We start from the raw sequence: 17,282 nt of genomic DNA, 5'->3' as shown, positions 1-17,282 counted from the left end.
GTAGAAAGCTTGCCTACAACGTGCATGCCCATGGGTTCAGTTCCCAGCACTAGGGGAAAAAAATAGACTCTGACCGTCTCAACATAGAAGATACATGACAGACCAATAGATAAACAACAAACAATATGTGTTATATATATTGATAGATCATATGTAATATGCAAACATATGCCTATATGTATATATCCATGTGTATTGATATATGAATAATATACACACATATATTGTTGTTTTGTTATATGCCTGTTACTACCAACTGTAATTCCAATACACTGAATGTACTGTGAAAGTCTTTCCTGAAATTATATAATAATTATATAAATTATATAATTATATATACAAGGAGCAGGTATTAGTGCAGTTTCCTATTGTTAAAATATTTCACTATGACGGGCTAGAGGACACAACTGTGCTTATATCAATATATGAAAAGTTGTAGAAAAGACTAGAAGAAATAAAATTGATCAGCTGTGAGGATTTAAAAAATAACAGATTAATTCACGGGAAAGAAAAGATTTACACATTTTTAGAAAATTAGGCAAGATACTCACAGTATTCTTCTGGCAAATGATTTCCTGAAAAATAAGAGAAGAAAAAATACCTTAGCAAATGTATAGCAAAAAACCAGTGGCTCTTACTGAACTGTTGTATGCAGGTAAATTTGTGTTAACATTTATATTTGTGATGAGAAATGTCAGAAAAACATTGGAAAGGCATTGATATTTGCAGTTAGAAATTATATATTTAAGCTTCTGCATATGAGAAATTGACAATCTCTTATCTCTCTAGGGGAGATAAGAGAACACAAAAGTGTCATCCTCAATTTAATAACAATAACATGTTACAAAGAGCATGTACATATTCCCAAATAGGATAACCTAAAACTTACGTCTGGAGAAAGCGTATGTAGGGAATAACCTAATTAGGCAGGAGCTCCTTGAGAAAAGTATTACAATGTTTGATTTCCCTAAGTACTGTCTCTCTCACATGAGGGAACGGACAGAGCACATCATGTCGGGTAGCTGGAAATAATAAAGGGTATTTAGGCCAAAGGTAGCCTCACACATTGATAATAAGGACGCCAACAAAAGTAAGTGTAATTTAGATGCTTTTCAATGAGACACGTAATGGGGTAACTACACCACACAGACAATATCCCTGTCTTCTAGGTTGCAAGGAGTGAGCTCCTGGAGATAATTTAGATGTGCAGCTTCCCCACCAGAGCTGGTATTAAAAGGTAGCCACGCCCATTCCTATTGTCTCTGGGCATCACAATAACTAGAGACACTGGGGAGGGAATCTGGGCAAGACTGTGGTACACTAGCTTCCCTGGTGGTGAGGAAGGCATGATTTAGAAAATAGAAAATGGGACTGCATATTAGGAAAGAGGGTATGGGTGTTGTCATAGAAACAGGAAATGTAAGGCATTTGTGGAGTCTTTCTGCAGAGTCCATCTGGCTCAGGAGAGCAGCCAGATCCAGCAAGGTGAGAGCAGAGACAGAACCTAGCCAGTATCCGGATGCTAAATCGACACCAGGGGCCAAGGGTAGACACAAAGAGCTTCAGAATTCAGCAGTATGTAAGGGTTTTTCTGCATATTTTAGAACAGCAGAAGAGAAAAAAAAAGAACAGGAAACTGTACTCGACAGTGTTGAGCAGGGTGTGTGTGTGTGTGTGTGTGTGTGTGTGTGTGTGTGTGTGCGTGCACACACACCATCTTGTTGGTACAAAGCACTTGCAAGCCAGACTAACAGGACGCTGGTTAAGGAGGTTGGCTGCACAGCTTAGACGAGACTGGGATACATAGCAAGTTCCCAGCCATCCTGGGCTATCGAGTTAACAAACAAATAGACTTGTTTACATTTTAAATGAGTGTGAAATGTCCCCACCAGCTCATGCGGACACTTGGTTCTTGGGAGTGGTACTATTTTAGGAGGCTGTGAAACCTGCAGGACAGGGGTTCCCTTCCTAATGTTGTGACCCTTTAATACAAAACCTTATGTTGTGATGACCCCAACCATAAAATTATTCTTGTTGCTACTCTGTAGCTGTAATTTTGCTGCTGTTCTGAATTGTAATGCAAATGCCCGATATGCAGGATATCTGGTATATAATTCCTGTGAACGGGTCATTTGACACCTCCTCCCCATAAGGGGTCACTGGTTGAGAACTGATGCTTGAGGAGGAAGGGACTAGATGGGAAGAAGCTAGCCTCTGGAAGGTGAGTCTCGGGGTTATATTCCACTCTCCCTCTTTCCGGTATGCCCCCCTTTCATCTATCCATCCATCCATCTATCTATCTCTACCTACCTATGTATCTACTTTTTACCCATCTCTGTACTCACTGTTGTGAGGAGTCCCAGCCTCACACTCCTACCATGAACTTCAGCAATGATGGACTGTCCCTAGAATCAGAAGCTAAAATAAATCCTTTCCCCCACAATTTGTTTCTTGTTAGTTATTTTACCACAGCAATAAGAGAGGTAACAATCATAAAAGGACTCACACATGCTAAAAAGCAGATGAAAGATACAAACGGCATAGGTTATGGTTTCTCAGAGAAGATATCTTTTTTTTTTTTTTAAGAAGAAACAGGGACAATTTGTCTTTATTCTTATAGTGTCACAGATATAGGGAGACATGGCTTTCTCCCATGTCTAAGCAAGGGGTGACACCAAACAGCCCATCTCCATGTGCCTCCTGGGCAAGGATGGCACTCTAGGGCTCCTCCACATCCATCATGCAGATCTGGTCCTGGATCCCACGTGGCGCACTCCTGAGCATTGCTTTCCTCTCCCGGGCCTGAAGCCAAAGTGCAGCCTTGGTTTAACAACAGGCGAGCCAAAAAGATATCCTTTTTTTTTAATGATATTTATTCTTATTTTTACGTTTGGTGTTTGCCTGCATGTATGTCTGTGTGATGGTTGTCACATCCCCTGGAAATGGAGATACAGACAGTTGTGAGCTGCCATGTGGATGCTGGGAATTGAATCAAGGTCCTTGGGAAGAGCAGCCAGTGCACTTAACCGCTGAGCCATCTCTCCAGCCCTGAGAAGATGATATTCTTATAGAACTGGAGGTCAGCTTAGAGGGTCAGAAGCTGAGCTGTGAAGAACAGAGCAAACCACACAGGCAATACGTGAGTGGGAGAGTGTCCTGGCTGGAACAGATGGAAAGCAGGGGCGCATGCAAGAACCAATAAATGGGGCCGGGCGGTGGTGGCCCACGCCTTTAATCCCAGCACCCGGGAGGCAGAGGCAGGCGGATCTCTGAGTTCGAGGCCAGCCGGGTCTACAAGAGCTAGTTCTAGGACAGGTGCTAGAAACTACAGGGAAACTCTGTCTCGAAAAACCAAAAAAAAAAAAAAAAAAAAAAAAAAAAAAAAAAAGAACCAATAAATGCTACCCTTGGGAGCCAAGAAGACACTTAATTTGGGACTATACATAGAAGAGAGAATTGAAGAAACATTTGAGAAAGACCTGCAATATAATCATCGAGCTAAAGCAAAAGGTTCATTTTGACCCAGAAATAAGAAGAGAGTGCTATCTTAGGTAAAAGTGTTCTCTTAGTATAAAAGACCTTGAGCAGCAGAACAAAGCAGTACATTCTGTAACCACTTAGTGGTCAAGTGCAGCTTGTTTCTCTGTTTTTTAGACAGAATCCCAATGTAACCCAGACTGGCCTCAAATTCACCACGTAGGCAAGAATGGCCTTGAACTCCCGACCTTCCTGCCTCTTCTTCTGGAGTGTGCTACCACACCCAGGGTTTGTAGTACTAGGGCTTCTTGCACACGAGGCAATCACACTACCAACTGAGCTACACCCCTAGCCCCGCCCTCCAAAAGTCTTTATGCTGAGCGATTTTGGAACAGTGTACATTGCAACTGCAGAGGCAGGAGCACCTTAAGTGTCCATCACTTAGAAATCTGTTGAATACACGGCAGTACGTCCTCACTTCCCTAGAACAGGAGCTACTGCTCCATTGTACACCAGGCACAGAAATGGAGGAGCGTGGAGGGAGGTGCTAGGGAGGCCTGATGCTGTGTGGAACATGGATGCAGCCTCTGCTAGCTGGAGCCAGTATGCCGTGTCCCTGAAGAACTGCTCTTACGTATCCTCTGCTTTCATTTCACACCATGCGAGCACTGTCATCTATTATGACCTATACGATGAGTCAAAGAAGGTAGGACTCATCGCCCTGACACTCACCAGCTGCGTGTGTCCGAAATTTTGTACCTCTGGGCTAATTTCTTAACCATAAGAAACTCTTTGCTGTCTAATCCAGAGAGCTAGTACTTAACTTGCCATTTTCACTGGATCATAGGTTAAAACTAAGTGATTGAAGTTCGTGGAGCTACCTAGAGTACTTAAAAGCCATATGTAACATGAGGTATTCATCACATCAAAGCAAACAACTTAACTCCTGCCAATCAGATCTAGGGATGTTGTGCACCCGTGTTGTTTACTGTTATGGATAAAACAATATGAGGAGTCTTTAGCTTTCATCTCAAACAATCTGTATCAATAAACGGGTTCCATTATAGCAAAACTGGAAAGCACTCATAGAGGACATTCTGTGCTGTTACTTCCTCCTCTTCTTTCTTTCTCCTCCTCTTCCTCTTTTTCCTCCTCTCCCTTCTCTCCCTCCTTTACCTCTTCCTCCTCTCCCTCTACCTCCTCTTCTTCCTCCCCCTCTTCCTTTTTCTCCTTTTATTCCTCCTCTTCCTCTTCCTCCTTTTCCTCTCTCTCCTCTCCCTCCCCCTCCTCTTTTTTCCCCTATCATTTTTTTCACATTTAAAAAGTATCTCTTGGTGGGAAAACTCTGCTGTAGGTACATTATGAGTGAGGTTTTACCCACAACTTCCCAATACAAACTTCACTTTGTACTGTGTTGTTATTGCCATTATTAACTTTCTTTTGGCATCAGCTACCTCTTTCAGCAACACCACACTGAATCAAATTATTCTAGCGCATGCTGATAATGTTTTAAAAACTGTATTGTTAAAAAAGTTATAGGTGTAATGATTTTCTGTACAAAAAGTCACAAGACATAGGAAAACACTGGTAATTTCAAAGATGGGGGACCCAAATAGGGTGATGGGTTTAGCTGCCTTGATGATCAGATTCCACAGAAAGGACCATTGTAGAATGAACAAGATGGTTTTCTCTGCTTCTTTAAGATATTCAAACTCACAGCCTGTAGCAGGAGTCTCTCCAAATGAAGACACTGACTAGTGTCAGCTCATAACCACAATGGCACCTTCCAGGACCTGTGCAGTCCTGCTTTTCTTTTCCATTTGCCAAAGGGCAATAAGAGGTCAGATGGGGTGGGTGGGTAGGTGGGGTATGAGTGGATATTACGAAGTAAATGGAGAGTAATGTTTGATTCAGCCTACAGATAATGCCTTAGTTATTGCATCACTGCTGAATTCCTATCGATTTATGCTCCCCAGGGAAAATAAAGTCCTGATGTACCTGTGGTCTCTATGCTCTTCTCCCAAATTGCTTCTTTCCCCCATTTGATAAGGAATGATTACAGCCTATATAAAAGTAATTCTAAAATACGTAAAATGAAGGAAGCAAGAGGCTTTCTCTAACAACAACAAACGGGCTTGCTGTGATATCCTTTGTAAGCATATGGGATGAAAGGCTGTGATGTGGGATTCCCAAGACTGCACATTCATTTCCCAACTGCCCAGACCCAGATAATCACACAGAAAGGTTACTAATTACAACACTGTTTGGCCAATGGCTCAGGCGTATTTCTCACTAGCTCTTACATCTTAAATTAACCATTTCAATTCATCTACATATCACCACGAGGCTGTGGCTTACCAGAAAGGTTCTGGCATCTTTCTCCTTCAGCAGCCACATGGTGTCTCCCTGACTCCGCCTTCTTTCCTCCTCTATCTACCTCTGCTTGGATTTCCTGCCTTGGTCTATGCTGCCCTCTCATAGGCCAAAGTAGCTTCTTTATTAACCGATGGTAATAAAACATATTCACAGCATACAGAGGGGAATCCCACATCAGGGCTACTAGTAAGTATATGGGATGTAGGACTTCATCCTGTGATACAGTACATGTATGGGGTTTCCTGTGATACAGAAAGTGTATGGGATGAAGAGTGGGACCTGGACGAGGTCAGACAGTCAGTTTACAAACTGCTGATTCTAGATGATAACTGGTGAACCGTGCAGGAGTTTGTCACCAGGGTCCACAGCAGCACTGTTTAAAGGAGGGGGCTGGTGCTTCCAATTCACTAATTGCCAGAGGATTTCGTAAGATCATATTGTTAAGTGGCTTCTAAGGAAGTTTTAATGAATGAGTACTTGTACTACCAATTAAGTTGGTAGATTTGAAGTGCTGGGGGAAATCTATTAGTAAAGTAAGTGTTCTACGCCTTTGGAAAAATTAAAATTTAGTTTCAAGTGTAATTGAATTTTGAACTAAATTCTAGCAAGATAAAGCTTTAAGAGAAGGAAACAGTATTGCAAAAAAGTGCATTTTTCTAAGTTTCAAAGCATTTTGTAATCTGAGTGGTTTTTACGGGATACAGAAAAGAATTCAACTTCAACTTAAAATTATTTGCAATAAAAATTATCCTGATGTTCTAATGAACTACAAACTAGCATAAATATCAAAACGTAGAGGACGGATATCATAACTCTTTCACAACAACATCTATTTACTTCAGTGACCCACGAGTGTGTTATCAGAAAACCAGATTTAATGTCTAACATGATACACAAGTTTTAAAGGAAATTAGCTCCCTCTGTACCTGCAGAGAAAAGGTCACATGTCAAGTTGGAGAGAACTGTTTGAAGAAGCAACCATGGTAACCAATCAAAAGCCAACCCCACGGCAGCAGGATCTCTTTATTGCTGACTAATACTCCATCATTTGTATATACACTTTGTTCAGCCACTCCTCCATCAACAGACATCTGCTGTCACTCCCCCGTTCTGCCACCACGAACAATGTTTCCCAGAAACACGGGCACACAAATACTCCCGTCGTGTCTTGCTTTGAGTCCTTGTGTGTACGTAGCCACAGTAGGACTGCGGGATCACACTGCAAATCTACCTTTAATGTTTTAAAGAACTGCTCTGCTGTGTAAAAGCGGCAGGTTTTTAAGAGCTGACTTAAGGATGTTCTTACAGATTTGGGTTTGTGCACATGAGATTTCTAGTGTCACTTCCTCGAGAGATGCTGATCAGCTGCCAGCGAGGAAATAATGAATGTACCCAGGCAAGGGTAGGGGGTGTTGGGCCAATGTGCATGCGCCGCAGCCAGCAAAAAGATTGTGGGGGTAAATACACAGTCTGCCACGGACAACGGTCTCTTAGGGAAATTCCCACCTCTAAAGCATTTTCCAGTCAATAGCGTAAGAGAAAAATACAACCAAATTTCTTGACTAAGGAGTAATCACCACAGCCATCACATTTGGCACAAGCCGCATCGCCGCCGGTCACGTGCACACAGGCGCTTCCTCTGCAGTGGAGCAAATGAGGGGAGAGCAGATGCTCAATTCAGAAAGAGAAAAAGATGCTGCTGAGACTTCCAATCACAGCCAGAGCACGAGGAAAAAGAAACTAAAAATATTTGGGAGTTCCAATAGCCAAATCGTATGCAAACATATGCAGTTATCATGTGTACACAGAGAACAACAAGGCATAAACAACCGTTTCCTTCAAAACAGTTCACTGGCAAGTGTTCCAAGTGTATAAAAAGTGTACCTCACAGTCTCACTTAAACTTAGATTTCATTAGCGATATAGCTGATGGTTCCTCACCCCTCAATTCAATCATCTCCACCACCCCAAAAAGGTAACTATTCTGAATGTTGTGATTCCAAGCACACTTCTATCCATTCATAATGTAAATATGTATTACTGCATTGTTATGCGCATCGGTACATTTTTGTATAGCTGGTATGATGTCATAAACGTAGAATATGATTTCCCATATGACCATGAAATGTACATGTAAATATGTAACATTCTAGTTAATTCACCTTTAGTGCTCTATAATATTCTACTAAATGACTACCAAAAGATAGTCATTCTCCTATAAGATATTTACTCTTTCTTCTGAGGAGAAGAATTACCATCTTACCTAAATGTTCTTGCTGGTATTTCTTTACCCATGTAAGCCATGTTTTCCACAATACATGTTCCATCTCTGTATGCTTAACACTATTAGGCATTGTCAAGTTGCCCTCTTAAATGTTGTGCCAATTCACCTTGCTGCCAGGCATAAGTTCATGTCCTACTTATCCCAGCCCTGCCATGGGGATTACAAATGGTTTTCTGGATTTCAGTTTTGCTTTTGGTACAGGGCTACAGCGGCAAGTCGCTGACCCATGCCCCAGGAATCTAGAAGAGCTTTGAACTCCCAACCATCTGATTACACAGCAGCATTTTTTTTTCATTCTAATCTGTTGTACAAGTAGATCACATGTGGGAGGGGGATGTCCCAGATGAAGGGATGGAGAAGAAAGGCACCAAGAATAGGAGGAGTTTTGTCTTAAAAGAATTTCTGGAGATGAAAGAAATGGTTATTAGGGCTCCGAGAAACAGTATTCCAGACTGATCCTGCCACGCTGAGCACTCTGAAGTAAAAGGCATCTCAGAACCAAGTCCTCTTTGACCTCCTGCCTCTCTCTCTCTCTCTCTCTCTCTCTCTTTCTCTCTCTCTCTCTCTCTCTCTCTCTCTCTCTCTCTCTCTCTCTCTCTGTCTCTCTCTCTCTCTGTCTCTCTCTGTCTCCTATCCTTATATATTTAAAGGTCAGATCCTGTAGCAGATTAATGAGCAGGCAGAAAGACTAAAATTGGCACTACATGCCACTGTCAGAGCCCAAGTGAACTATGACCCAGGCTAATGTTTGTTTCTTGGCCTATTTATCTCCCATAAAAAACTGTTTTATTCCATGCCCTGGGACGTAGCTCGATGGTAGATTAACTGCATGGTAATCCCAGAGCTGGATTCATTGCACGGACACAAACACTCCACTCAGGGTTGGAGAGATGCTTCAGAGGTTAAAGGGCATGCTGTGCAAGTGTGAGGGTCTAAAGACAGATCCCCAGAAACCTACATAAATGCCAGGTGGGCAAGCAGCCTGTCGGCGGAGACTGTTCTATTCTGTTCCATCACAGGCCCAAAGAACTTCTTTATTAACCAATGGTAATAAAATGCATTCACAGGATACATAAGGGAATCCCACATCAGCAGCCCACCTACAATTTCTGTCTCTAGCTAACAAGACCAATGGCACCAGTAAGCCCCAAGTTTCACCTAGACACCCTACCTCAGTGAATAAGGTACCCATCAACCTTAGGCTTCCATGTGCACACTGCATCTATGTGTATACATACATACATATATATGTGTATGTGTATGTGTATATACATATTATACACATGTGCATAATGCAAAGATACACATACATACACAAGCATATCACATTCTCTCTCTCTCTGAAGGGGCAAAACCTATTCACTCCTCCTCTGAGACCGAATATATACCCCCCTTCCCTCTCTCACATGAAGAAAGTACTTAGTTTCAACTCTTGTTCTTCTTTGATGTTACACTCGATGATCCCGAGTGTTTCCATGTCAGCAGCTGTGTATGCCTCTCCTTGTAATCTGCTGTCTGTGTCTCCTGGAAGATGCAGTTATCAAGCTATAGGAGGATGGGGAGGAACTTCTCTTTGAGAGCAAGCATCTGGACCACAGCTAGTTAGCAGGTGGAGTACGGATATCCGCTACCACTCCGGCGTTATCCGCTGCCACTCGCTGCGCTGTTATCCCTGATCATTTCAAATGCACGAAATAATCAGAAGCTAACGGTTATTAGCAGTCCCTATTTTCACAGAAACATAAATCTCAGCTAAGAATCTTGTCTGTAAGTTCAAGCAGGTACTTGAAGTTCTTGCGATACTTAAGAAAATTGTGAAAGTGTAACAATCCCAAAGCAAGAGTCAACTTTCCTTTCCTCAAAGTGAAAAGATTTTTTAAAAAAGTTAATTTCTTATGGGTATATTAATCACACTTAAGGGCAGCCCCCATGCCCGTCACTAGATAGCACAAAATGAACTCAATGGAATTTTAGTAGGCTTTTTGTCTCATACAGCTTTTTCTGGGATCACGACTTTTGCTTGTACATTATGGTTTCTGATTCTGTGCTTTTATGGGTTTGTCTTTTGTGTGCTTGTTCTCTGCGCATGTGTGTTTCTAGTTAGTTTGTTTTGCTTACCTGATTGTTTTTTAAAGAAAGAGAGAAAGAATGGACATGGAGTTGGGTGGGTGGGGAGGTGGGGAAGAGCTTGGAGGACCTAGAATGAGTTGGGGAAGGGGAAACTACGATCAGGATATATTTTATGAAAAATTATTTTCAATAAAAACATAAATAACTATATATGCTACCACAAATGCATGTCAAGATTAGATTCTAAATATTCTTTCAAGCAATTCAGCCACAGATAAATTTTAAAGAACTTTTAATTTCTTTTAATTAGTTTTTTCAAGGAGCCTACATTGCTAAGATTTTTTTCTATGACTTCTTTTTGAGAACTCAATGGCAAATAGGAATTGCTGCATCGCATGGAAGAGCTGACCTTGTTGGCAGGGGAGTGGGTAAGCTGGCCCTGAGGGTATGAGGCTAGAATAATTGGCCATATCCCCCTTTTCTGCCATGGGGAGGTGAAGGCAAGGGAAAGATGCCCTCCCCTCCTTGCCTGAGTCACCTGCAGCAGGTGAAGGAGCTGACTCTCTCCCTTACCAGCTGCAGCGCTGGGGTAAGTGGGCAGCACAGTAGAGCTGACCCTGTTGGCTGGAAGATCTGGCCCCGCCCCCATCCATCATATGATAGTGTGGGCAGGGGACAGACAGATAAGACACACACACACACACACACACACACACACACACACACACACACACAGCTCCTCGCCTTCTGTGGTAGTTGGGAGGGCTGGCCCTAAGGTCATAAGAACAGGAGAGCTGTCCATGCCCCTCACCAGCAGCAGCATTTGGGAGAGTGGCCCCTGCACCTTTCCTAGGCAACACAGCAGAGCTGGCCCTGATGGTGTAGGTGTTGGGATGAGTCAACCCTAAGGCCATGAAAGCAAGAGAACCAATCCCTCCCCTTGCTTATCACTGCTTAGGCTGAACTAACCATGGTAATGCTGGAGAGCTCACCCTGGTGGTGAGGACAAGGCGGGAGCTAGCAGGCCAACCAAACTTGCAACTACCCAGACCCAGAACCAGGGTTATGAGTTGGCCCAACCCAATATCCTCCCCATCTATGATCTCCTGGAGTACATGTAGGGGTCCTGCAAATCCAAAGCTGCAGAATCCATGACACAGGGCAACAACAGGATATCCAAGAGGAGTACCAGTGAGAGCCTAGTATTGATGGTATAGCAAAAACCAGAGGCCTCCAACCAGACCAATGACTCTTTGCAACGAACACTTGCAAGTAAAGATATTGGACAAAAGGTTTACTGTGTGACTCACAGTTTTCATGATGAGATTTTTCTTTCTTTCTTTTTTTCTTCTCTTAAATTTTATTTCATTTTATTGCAGGGGGGTTGCAAGGGCAAGGAGTGGATATGAAGGACAGGGAGATGAATGGGATCGAGATGCATGATGTGAAAAATGTGAAGAAAAAATAAAATGAAAGTTTTTTTTTTTTGGTTTTTCGAGACAGGGTTTCTCTGTGGCTTTGGAGCCTGTCCTGGAACTAGCTCTTGTAGACCAGGCTGGTCTCGAACTCACAGAGATCCACCTGCCTCTGCCTCCCGAGTGCTGGGATTAAAGGCGTGCGCCACCACCACCCCGCAAAATGAAAGTTTTAAAAGGAAGGAAGGAAGGGGGGGGAATGCTGCCTCCAATACAGAGCGGAAAACAAAAATAAAGCAGCTGAGCTGTGTTGCAAAGGAGAAGGCTTCTTGTTCATCAAGGCCGTCTGGCTAACTTAGCCATGAAATAACCACACAGAAACGGTATTCATTAAATCACTGCTTGGCCCATTAGCTCTAGCTTCTTATTGGCTAACTCTTACATTAATTTAACCCATTTCTATTAATCTGTATATCGGCACGTGGCAGTTGCTTACCGGCAAAGATTCGGCATGTCTTACTCTGGCAGCGGGTCAATGGCGTCTCTCTCTCCACCCTCCTTCTCCCAGCATTCCATTTAGTTTTCCCCACCTAGCTCTGTTCCCCTACAGCTCTGCTATAGGCCCGAAGCAGTTCCTTTATTAAACAATGAAAGCAACCCATAGACAAAAGGACCTCCTATACCACAGCTGCATTTTCCTGGTGTCCAAGGCACATATGTAAGTGAAGCTAGAGTGAGCGGGAATTCTCTGATTCCATCTAACCTGTGACTAGAGGGAGAGTCCTCGTTTGTTTTTATTTGCTTCTTCTATGATAACATAATTCTAAATAGTTGTTTTGTTTGTTTGGTTGGTTGGTTGGCTGGCTGGTTTTCTGATGCAGGGTTTCTCTGTGTAACCACCCTGGCTGTCCTGGAACTCACTCTGTAGACCAGGCTGGCTTTGAACTCACAGAGATCTGACTGCCTCTGTCTCCCAAGTGTTGGGATGGACCAGTGACCAGTTAAGCAGCTGATTTTGTTCACTGCAGCTCTACTTGCAGATGGGAGACAGTAAGAGTGGCCAAGTTACACTTATTGCTAACTACAACCTAGAGGAATAAAGATGAGCAGCAGCCGGACCCTGTGCAAGCTCCAGCTTTCTCAGCAGCACAGGACGTTTTAGGACTTAGCAACTCAGGGGCTACAGAAATTGTTCTCTATTGTTTCCATTCTTTGAAACAGGACTCTTTGGGGTTACCTCACTAGAAGCAGACTAAATAAGAAATGTGAACTGTGATGACCAGAGTTCAATCCCCAGAGCCCTCCCCCCAAAAAACCCCAAAAAACAAAAACAACTCAGCCCTTATGAGGGGGTAGAGACAGGCTCATTACTGGGGCTTCATGGACAGTGAGACTAGAGGGCTTGGCAAGCTGTAGGCCAATGAGAAATACTTTTTATCTTTTTTCTTTTTTTAAAGTAGAGAGATCCCTGAGGGTGTCCTCTGGCCTTCATACACATAGTTACAGCCATCTGGTATTTTTCAAAGATGTCAAAAATACCCAAGAGAAAAGATAACAGCTTTAACAAATGGTGCAAAAAAACAAAAACAAAAACAAAAAAACCTAGCTGATGTCCGTGGGTAGAAGAATGAAACTGGGCTCATATTAAACTCATATCTATGCAAAAATCAACTCCAATGGACCAAAGACCTCAATGTAAAAACTCCAAAAGGAGCTTGATCGCAAGACAAATGAAGTCCAATAATAAATGAAACAATTCCATTGCTAGCAACTGCTAATATAACAAAAGTAGAAAGACACAGGTACAAAATAGCATACAGCAAGTCAAAGAGCGATTGAGGTGTCTCAAAAGATCCTTCTTGATAAAAAAAAAAACAGATTTAGGCCAAGTAGGCGTGAACATCTTAGGACTGCACCGGGTTATGCCTCCCAAGTCCAGAACAATGAGGGTCCAGCAGGCCGTTAAACGTGTTTATTTAATGAGACTCTGTAGGTCATTCAGAGGAACGAGGCCTTAGTGTACAGTAAAGGTGGGTTGGTACTAAGACTTTTTGCACTGATTTTTGGCTGGAGGTCTAAATACAACGGCTAAGCCATGAGATTCTGGATTCTAAGGCTTTGTCTCCCAAGTTGACTCTGATTTGGAAACTGGAGTATGGAAATGAGAAAAGGCCTCCAAAGGAAATGAGTGATCTCAGAGCCAGCAGCCCAGGTTTTTACAGCCTGCTTTTCACGTAATTGCACAGGGTAAAAATCATTTGCTTGGCAAGTACCCTTTTAGGTTTTCTTTTTCTATTGTTTTTGAGACAGGTTCTCACTATGTAGCCCTGACTGTCCCGGAACTCACTATGTAGACCAGTCTGGCCTTGCAGGCACACAGAGCCACCGGCCTGTGCCTCCTGAGTCCTGGGATTAAAGAGCCTTTCAGCCGACTACGTTGGATGAGAAAACGCCTGTGTGTTGCCTACTGTTGGAGAAAATGATACTACAGCAGGTTGAATTGTACAGACAACATCGTTTCTGTCGTCTTCTTCCATCTTAGCGGAAAGTATGCACAGTTTTCTGGGCTATGCAGTGAGAGGGTCTTATTGAAAGCACTGTCAAGTAGCAAGCAGACTTTTAGTTGGAGCCTGGTGAGCAGAGAGAAGTCCCCAGCCATTTGGCGAAGCTTGGCACATCTCATATGACCTTTATCAAAGGTATGGACTGATGACTTCCTGTTTTGTGAGTTTCATTATTGTAGATGCCTGTTTTGTTCCTGACATTTTGAGGCAGGATCTCTTTCTATGTCGCCCAGGCTGACCTAGAAGTCACGATCTTCCTGCTTCGACACCAGAAAAAAAAAATCGAGATTACAGGCACCTGCCACCATGATTGCTAACTGGTGACTTCCTATTAACACAATCTTACTGGCTGAAACTTGACCTGGAACTCAGGAGTCAACCAAGCTTTTCTACTAGGGTAATGATCATAGTTTTATATTCAACGAGCTAGACCTCACAAGGTTACCAGTAATCCCTGCCCAATTACCGCCCTAACAAAAATAACAACTCCCAAATGCAAGCTGCTTAGAATGTTTGGGGTGACAGAAATGCCGCCCTCACTGCTGGTGTGGAGGGCAAGGGCCGAGGGAGCAAGGGTGTTACCTTCAGGGACTGAAGCGAGTCGGAGTTGGCGTCACAGTAGAGGATGATGTTGTCGGCCATACTGAAGCTCTCTCTCACCCCAAGGTGGTAAAATAAGGATGGCTGCCGGAAGGCGTCGCTCATCTCCACCACCGCGATGTCTGCAAGCAGAGAAACCAGAAGATGACGCCCGCGTCACGCCCAGTAAGCACGCGTGTGTCTCAACAGCTCAGTCCTCAAAGGAGGAAATGGGGAGGGAAGGGAGGGATTTTCCCTCTTTGTTTACCACTGAGTTTTGAATGCAGGTCTGCGGGAAGTGGGTTATAAGAATTCAAAAAAAACTGTACTTAAAGAAAAACAAAACAAGAAAGAAGTCAAACAAGTATTGCAAAGCAAGGAAAGGCTGCAGAAGGTGAGAAGCAGCACCTGAGGCTCTGCTTGGTTTCAGCATTACAAGGTAATGATACCAGTTAGAAAACTAGTAAAAGGTCCATAGACTATCGCAGTCACACACGAGATGATTTTTTAAACATAAATGCATTAGCCAGTCCACAATTATCTTTAAAGTGAATTATTAATTAATATATGGTCAGTTTGTGGCATGCATGATCAAGAAAAAGAAAAAAAAACCCTAGAGGTACAGACCATTGTGCCTAGGGAGGGTAATAAAATCACAGATGCAGAGTTCGAGGCCAGCCTGGTCTACAAGAGCTAGTTCCAGGACAGGCTCTAGAAACTACAGGGAAACCCTGTCTCGAAAAACCAAAAAGAAAAAAAGAAAAAAAAAAGAAAAAGAAAAAAAATCACAGATGCAAATATTCCAAAATCAATAACGCCTCATATCAAGTCACGAAAAGCTGGAAACGGTGTCACAGGAATGAAAGAAAGTGAGATTACTGTCCATTTCCTTCATGCACATAAATAAAGATTTATAAAGGAAACTAATGTAAAGTACCCAACATGGACGGGAGGCATGCAGCGAGGGAACTAAATTGTGGCTGAGAGGGTGAAAGGCAATGCAGAAGGGACTGGGAGGGCGGGGGACTTCTGTGACATAAAGGCAGTTCTGGTGGTTCCAGCAGGGGAAGAGAGAGGCAGCCTGGGTGTCCTGGCAGGAGAAATGCAGTGGGGGAGAAGAAGCAGGGGAGAGAATCAATAAATACAAACTTTAATTTGAAAATTGCTATAATGAACCTAAAATTTTACATGCAAATAAAATAATATATTAATAAAAATTTAACTTAAAAATGGCTATATATGCCCTCACAGAACAATAAAGTTGCCTATTACACACACATCTGTTGATAGTCCCAAGCATACTATGCAGCCACCAAAAACTATAAAGTAGAAAACTGCTTAGAAGTAGGGTAAATTCAAATCTTAATGCATTAAAAGATAACCCAGATATGCTATAGGTATATTCATGTAAGAAAAAAAAGTAACTGACAACGTACACACCAAAATATCCATCACGGAAAGACGATTTCGCCTTTCTTTTATGATCCCCATCATTTCTCACCGTCTTTCTTAGGAACACTGATTTCTAAGGTAGAAATCCACCATCACAGAAAAGGGGCCTTCACTCATCCGTGTAACTGAATGTGAGAATCAGACAGGAAATAAACAAAAGGTCCCGTTCTCTTTTCTGCGGTGCTGGGGATAGAACCCGGAACGTCAAACATGCAGAAACCTGCCTTGCCTAGTGAGCTGAAATCAGGGTTCACCATTAGAAGGTTGATGCAAGAGAGATGAAAGATACAGATTCACAGATAAAAACGTTACTTCCAAAGCCCCATCCCTCAAAGCTAACACTGACTGCCAGAACTGTTAACATAAACCATGCCTTTTCTTCGGGGGATCTTTAACATTTACACATCAAAACTCAACACAGGGAACAAACAGATCATCAAATCCCATCCAGGCAGCTGTCTTCCTCCTGCCACCAACATGGCATCTGCCTCCTCTGGGTACCAAGCACTCTAAAGTCACAGAGCTATAAACAGAGGGAGCCCACAGTGGGGCTAAGAGAAGCCAGGCAAGATAGTGAGAAACAAGAGATCTGAAAGAAAAGAAAAAACCAATTAAGTTAAAGTAATCGTAGGGCCAGAAGGCTTCTAGAGAGAGACTCTGGCATTGGATGAAATGAAGAAAGCACAGGTTTTCCAATAGCCTGAGGAACTAGATAGCCAAGGTAATAATATAAGTAAAAATGGGTCTATTCATTAGATCTGAACATTGAAGAAGGAAGAGCTCCATCAGGGATGCTATTCAAGCCATTAAGAAGCACTTATTGATCTGATTTTAAAACCCAGTAATATAACATAGTAACTCGGAAGAAGCTTCACTTTTTCCTGCTTTAATTCATATCAGTGACTTGTTTTGTTTTCGGGAGGATGCAGAATACTCCCCTCCCTCCAGCTTCTCCTCTCAGGGTCTCCTTTTGCCGTTAATGCTCCAAGCCAATGCCATGCCCTGGTGATGGCCATCTGATTATTATCCCTATGGTTTTGCCTTTTCCAGAACATCATCAGAATGA

General features: G+C 42.8%; 1 protein-coding gene across 1 annotated transcript in view; it reads right to left on the bottom strand.

Moving 5' to 3' along the window:
* Map3k5 (mitogen-activated protein kinase kinase kinase 5) overlaps window positions 1–17,282 on the bottom strand; it is a 210,988-nt gene that overhangs the window by 130,458 nt on the left and 63,248 nt on the right. Inside the window, exons 2-3 of the mRNA XM_038339073.1 lie at window positions 14,768–14,907; window positions 552–575 (exon numbers count right to left, since the gene is read on the bottom strand). Coding sequence (XP_038195001.1) covers window positions 552–575; window positions 14,768–14,907 — 164 coding nt within the window. The remainder of the gene's footprint in view (window positions 1–551; window positions 576–14,767; window positions 14,908–17,282) is intronic.

This window comes from Arvicola amphibius, chromosome 8 (genome assembly GCF_903992535.2).
Source record: "Arvicola amphibius chromosome 8, mArvAmp1.2, whole genome shotgun sequence".
In the NCBI taxonomy this organism is placed as follows: domain Eukaryota; kingdom Metazoa; phylum Chordata; class Mammalia; order Rodentia; family Cricetidae; genus Arvicola; species Arvicola amphibius.
This window is presented reverse-complemented; position numbering and strand designations above follow the sequence as displayed.